The 6,000-nt window shown below is 44.9% G+C and overlaps 1 protein-coding gene across 1 annotated transcript in view; it reads left to right on the top strand.

The window, feature by feature from the left end:
- COPG1 (COPI coat complex subunit gamma 1) overlaps positions 1–6,000 on the top strand; it is a 29,053-nt gene that overhangs the window by 21,127 nt on the left and 1,926 nt on the right. The window contains exons 19-23 of the mRNA XM_032267975.1: positions 1,726–1,868; positions 2,206–2,377; positions 2,874–2,971; positions 4,876–5,014; positions 5,240–5,338. Of these exons, the coding sequence (XP_032123866.1) occupies positions 1,726–1,868; positions 2,206–2,377; positions 2,874–2,971; positions 4,876–5,014; positions 5,240–5,338 (651 nt within the window). The remainder of the gene's footprint in view (positions 1–1,725; positions 1,869–2,205; positions 2,378–2,873; positions 2,972–4,875; positions 5,015–5,239; positions 5,339–6,000) is intronic.

Genomic DNA, 6,000 nt, shown 5'->3' with positions numbered 1-6,000 from the left:
TTTTTTTTTTTTTTTTTTTGAGACATAGTCTCGAACTGTTGCCCAGGCTGGAGTGGAATGGTGTGATCTTGGCTCACTGCAACCTCTACCTCCTGGGTTCAAGTGACTCTCCTGCCTCAGACACCTGAGTAACTGGGATTACAGGTGCCTGCCACCATACCCAGCTAATTTTTGTATTTTTAGTAGAGACAGTTTCACCATTTTGGCCAGTCTGATCTCAAACTGCTGACCTCATGATTCGCCTGACTCGGCCCCTCAAAGTGCTCGGGTTACAGGTGTGAGCTACTGTGCCCTGCTCTACTCAGAGCACTTAGTACCTTCTAAGTATAGGGAAAAATAGCAGATCCTTGGCCTCAAAGCACAATTCCTGTTCTCATGGAGTTCAATTAATTGGGAAGACATGTTGAAAATCTTAGAGCAGTATTGGCTTTCAAATATCAGTATATATTGGAATAATTTGAGATTTTAGAAATGCAAATTCCTTGATTCTGAACCCAGAGATACTGATGTAGTAAATTTGGGACAGAGTCAGGAGTCTGAGTTTTTAGCAAGCTCTACCGCCAACCCCTAGTAATTCTGATACAGGTGATCCATGGTCATAGTGTGAGGAATCCTGCCATAGAATAGGTACAGGAGTGGCAGCTGTAGCCATCATAGGTGGACACCATGTGTACACATCTGCCAGGTGCCTCATTCACTTCGGTTTTTCCCTTTAGTCTGCAAGGAATGCCAGGATGAGCCAGGATGGGGTTCCATGGGCCTGTGTGTAAATCCAGTGTCTGAACCTGGCCATAAGGTGTAGGGATAGGTCTTACCAGACACAGACCATTTTAATTTGGGTTTTCTGCAACACTCTAATTCTGAAATATCTCTTTATTGGCCATTTGTCTTAACTGACAAATATATATGATCAGTTTGTTATTTATTTTTTTTTTTTTTGAGACGGAGTTTCACTCTTGTTACCCAGGCTGGAGTGCAATGGCACGATCTCAGCTCACCGCAACCTCCGCCTCCTGGGTTCAGGCAATTCTCCTGCCTCAGCCTCCTGAGTAGCAGGGATTACAGGCACGCACCGCCATGCGCAGCTAATTTTTTGTATTTTTAGTAGAGACGGGGTTTCACCATGTTGACCAGGATAGTCTCGATCTCTTGACCTCGTGATCCACCCGCCTCGGCCTCCCAAAGTGCTGGGATTACAGGCGTGAGCCACCGCGCCCGGCCCAGTTTGTTATTTTTGTCTGATTTTGTAGCTATAGCAGTATTGATCTTATTCTCCTAATTGATCTTATTTTCTAATTGTTACCTTCTTTTAAGAATCCTTGCTGGAGATTCTTAAAAGAATCTTATTCTCCTAATTGATCTTATTTTCCTAATTGTTACCTTCTTTTAAGAATCCTTGCGGAAATCCTTACTAAGCTTCTAAAGCTGGAGGAATCTCCAATTAGGTTTAGGATTTTGGGGTCTCATACCAGTTTTTTGCCTCTGAGATCTTTCATGGGACAGACATTGGGAGAGTATTTGTCGGGGATTGTAGCACATGAGCAAAGTCAGAGAGATGAGAAAATGCATGGTTATATTTAGGAAATGATGAGTAGCCAGTTGAGTAAACATATCGATCTAAGGTAGGGTGGAACACCTTGAGAATGGTCATGAGAATTTATTAGGAACCATCACAAGTTGGTCTGGGGATCAAGAAGCTGAGTAAATGTGGCCTGTGGGTTTCAGAGCAGTTGGCGGCGGTGCCAGAGTTCCGGGGACTTGGGCCCCTCTTCAAGTCCTCACCTGAGCCTGTGGCCCTCACCGAGTCAGAGACTGAGTATGTCATCCGTTGCACCAAACACACCTTCACCGACCACATGGTGTTTCAGGTGAGCAAGGTGGCTGAGGCCCTGCTGGGGCATGCACCCAGGGAGTGGTCCCAGGTCTGGCAGGTCCTGTAGTATCATGGCACCCCATACTGCATTGGTTAGGAGCCCAACTTGAGGACAGAATCTGTCCCCAACAGATCTTTCTCTTATATCTCTTGACCCAGGACTTCTGTGGCTCCTGACTGTCAGGATGGAGACAGGGAACCTGGGACCAGGGGGACTGGGATGGGAATCAACTTGGTCAACAGAAAAGAGGTGCTGGGAACTCCTGGCTCTTCCTCTGTAGCATGGCATGGACTTAGAGCAATGTTTAAGCTCCCCTCTCTTCCTTGTTCAGTTTGACTGCACAAACACACTCAATGACCAGACCTTGGAGAATGTCACAGTACAGATGGAGCCCACTGAGGCCTATGAGGTACTCTGTTACGTGCCTGCCCGGAGCCTACCCTACAACCAGCCTGGGACCTGCTACACACTGGTGGCACTGCCCAAAGAAGACCCCACAGCTGGTGAGCCCCTCTAGATACCACCCTATCCTCATGGGAGCTCATGGGATCAGGAGGAGGTGGGTAGTTGGGCACCAGCTATTTGTCTTCTATTAGAGCTTCAGCTCCTTGATTTCAATCTCAAAAAGAAGAATAGCTGAGTCTGAAGTGGTCGTCTTTTTTTTTTTTTTCAAATGGGGTTTCACCATGATGGCCAGGCTGGTCTTGAATTCCTGACCTCAGGTGATCCACCCACCTCGGCCTCCCAAAGTGCTAGGATCTTCTTTAAAAAAATTTTTTTAAGTTATAGGATCTCACTAGAACTCGACTTGACTTTTCTATCCTGCTAGGTGGTGCCCTCTGTCCAGCTTTGTCGGACTGGATAGCATGTTGCTACTACTAATAATATAGCAGGGGCCTAGAAAGCAAGCTGTGACCCCTTCCTGATCGTCCCTTGCAGGAGGAGCTTATCCCCTGCAGGTTGGGGACATCCTAACTACCCAGCCTCTCTTCCCCATAGTGGCCTGCACATTCAGCTGCATGATGAAGTTCACTGTCAAGGACTGTGATCCCACCACTGGGGAGACCGATGACGAAGGCTATGAGGATGAATATGTGGTAAGAGCCTGCTGTTAGGAGGCTTGGTTTTGTGCTGAGCCTGCGCAGACCGGAATCCTTTTCCTGCTGTTTTTGGCTTTTTTAGCTCTTTAAATTTTTTTTTTTTTTTTTTTTTTTTTTTTTTGAGATGAACTTTCTCTTGTTACCCAGGCTGGAGTGCAATGGCACGATCTTGGCTCACTGCAACCTCTCTCTCCTGGGTTCAAGTTATTCTCTTGCCTTAACCTCCTGAGTAGCTGGGATCACAGGTGCCCGCCACCACACCTGCCTAATTTCTTGTATTTTTACTTTAGACTGGGTTTCACTATGTTGGCTAGGTTGGTCTCGAACTCTTCACCTCAGGTGATCCACACACCTTAGCCTCCTAAAGTGCTGGGATTATAGGCATGAGCCACCGTACCTGGCCTAAAACAATTTTTTTAACTAATGGAAATACGTGTTCATGTGTAAAAAGAAAACTTGGGAAATACAAAAACAAAATATAAAACAAAGTATGAACAACAGGAAAACATTACCCACAATCCTTAGAGTTATTTTTGGGGGGCAGTGGTATAATTGAAATCATTCCTGCTATTTTAAAACTATAGTGTATTTTCCAGTGTTGTTACAAATACTTCATAAACACAATTTTTAGTGGGTTTAAAATACTGTTATATACTGTATCAAAACTCAATTGACCTGTCTTTCACTCCTTTAATGTTGGGCATTTGGGTTTCCATGTTTTTACTATTTATAATGCTGCATTAAATATCCCTTTAGGTACCAATTTTTATCTGCATTTCAGCTTATTTCCTTAGGATAGATTCCTAGGAGAATAATTTGGTCAAAGGGCTAATGTCAAAATTTAAGACATTTTGATTCCTTTTGTCAAACGCTTTCTGGATAAATTGGACCTGTTTGCTGTGCTGGGCAGTCTGTTCATGCACTGGAATAACCGTTCTAAATTCTCCTATCTTAGCTCAATGGAACTAAGTACAGGATCCTTCTGGGGTCTGACCTTGGGGCAGTGGCTCAGGGCCATCTCAGTGTAGACCATTGTGTTCAGCCTATGGCTGGGGATTGTTGGAGCTCCTCCTGACTAGAGGGACAGCTACTGTGGAATCCAACTGACATTCACCATTGTGTCATCCTAGAGTCACAGTTGAGGATGGATGGACCTTCCTTGAGCCAGAAATGACCCCGAGGCAGGAGCTGCTCTAAGACCAAGTGAGCTCCTTAAGAGAGCTGGGTCTGTTAGAACCCACTCAGAGATGCAAGCAAAAAAAAAAAAAAAAAAAAAAAAAGAGAGTGAGCTGGATCTGTCATATATGTATACACTGTAAATATCCACAAGAGTAGGGCCTCTGAAAATCTGATGGGAGAATGAATGGGGAACCTTCATGTAGGCTCAGTGGGAGTATTGTGTGTCAAATTCAGGGAGGACACAGCTGAAGTGGAGATAGAGATTTGGGATCTGTCACATCCAGAGGACACAGCTGGGGTAGGAGGTTTCTGCTGAACTAGAAACAGCTGCTGTTCCTTAGGAGCTCATTGGCCCCTAGGAGTGACAGGCATAGGAAGCAGACCTCTGAGAATGCTATGTAGTTCCCTGAATGCAGGTCCTGGAAGCACTGACACTAGGCAGGCTTAGAAGAGATGTGATCTCACAGCAGGCAGCTCTAGGATGAGTTAGTAGATTGGTACTTGGGATTAGGGTGTTTTCTGTTGAAGGCATACCACTTGCCTGTGGGCACCTCAAGGATAGGTATCTAGTCAAGTTGCTCTGCGTCCCCAGAGTCTAGCAGTCCTCAGCGCTGAGCAAGCACCTGCAGTAAGAGTTGCAGGAAGGGATGTGTTGATGAGTTCAGAGCAGAGGCCCAGAGGTGTGTGGATGGGTGCCTTATTTCTACCTCCCATCTCTCCAGCTGGAAGATCTAGAAGTTACCGTAGCTGATCACATTCAAAAGGTCATGAAACTGAACTTCGAAGCAGCCTGGGATGAGGTAGGGGATGAATTTGAGAAGGAAGAAACGTTCACCTTATCTACCATCAAGACACTTGAAGGTAAAATCCTGGGAATGCCATCTCTGGCCTACTTGGCTGTTCAAGATCTTTTGCTACTATTGAGGTGCTTATCTCTCTTCTCACCAAGGATCCAGGGCCATGTCTGGAGCACATATGTCAAATGCCACTTCATTCAAAGCCCTTCAGAACATGGGGGAGTGGTGGTGGTGGAACAAAGGGCAGACAAGATATATGGCTTAACAATATTGGAATTTCTCTCTACAGAGGCTGTGGGTAACATTGTAAAGTTCTTGGGAATGCACCCTTGTGAGAGGTCAGACAAAGTGCCGGATAACAAGAACACCCACACATTGCTCCTGGCTGGTAAGTGGCATTTCTAGCGGGGGGAGGACCCTGGGTAGCTTATGGTCTGGATGTCACTGGATCCTGGGCTAAGGACTCCATTGTAAATATGGGGAGTCAAAATTCACAGCATTTAAAATTGGCAAAGTATTAAATAATCTGCAGTGAAATGTTTCCTTCCTACCTTGGCTGCCACCCATTTAGATTCCCTTCCAAGAAACGACCAGTGTTCCTATTACAAACAGTGCCTGTATAACCTTGCAGTTATTTTATGGCTATAAAAGCTAACAAACACATTTGCTTTAACTCAAATGTTTATGTACAAATGGTATATATATTGTCCTGCAATTTGCTATTCACTTTACAATGTATTTTAGAGATCTTCCCTGTCAATATGTAGAGCTTCCTCATTGTTTTTCTTTTAATTGTGGTAAAATATACATAACATAAAATTCACCATTTTAACCATTTTTAAGTGTATGGTTCAGCGCATTAGGTACATTCACACTATTGTAAAACTATGACCACCGTCCATCTCCAGAACTTTTTTTTTTTTTGTATTTTCAGTAGAGAAAGGGTTTCACCGTGTTGGTCAGGCTGGTCTCAAACTCCTGACCTTGTGATCCGCCCACCTCGGCCTCCCAAAGTGCTGGGATTACAGGCATGAGCCATTGCGCCGGCCT

This window comes from Sapajus apella, unplaced genomic scaffold (genome assembly GCF_009761245.1).
Source record: "Sapajus apella isolate SASKATOON/1434 unplaced genomic scaffold, GSC_monkey_1.0 scaffold174, whole genome shotgun sequence".
NCBI classification, from domain to species: domain Eukaryota; kingdom Metazoa; phylum Chordata; class Mammalia; order Primates; family Cebidae; genus Sapajus; species Sapajus apella.
Note: the sequence above shows the minus strand (reverse complement) of the source record. Positions and strands in the feature narration are given on the sequence as shown.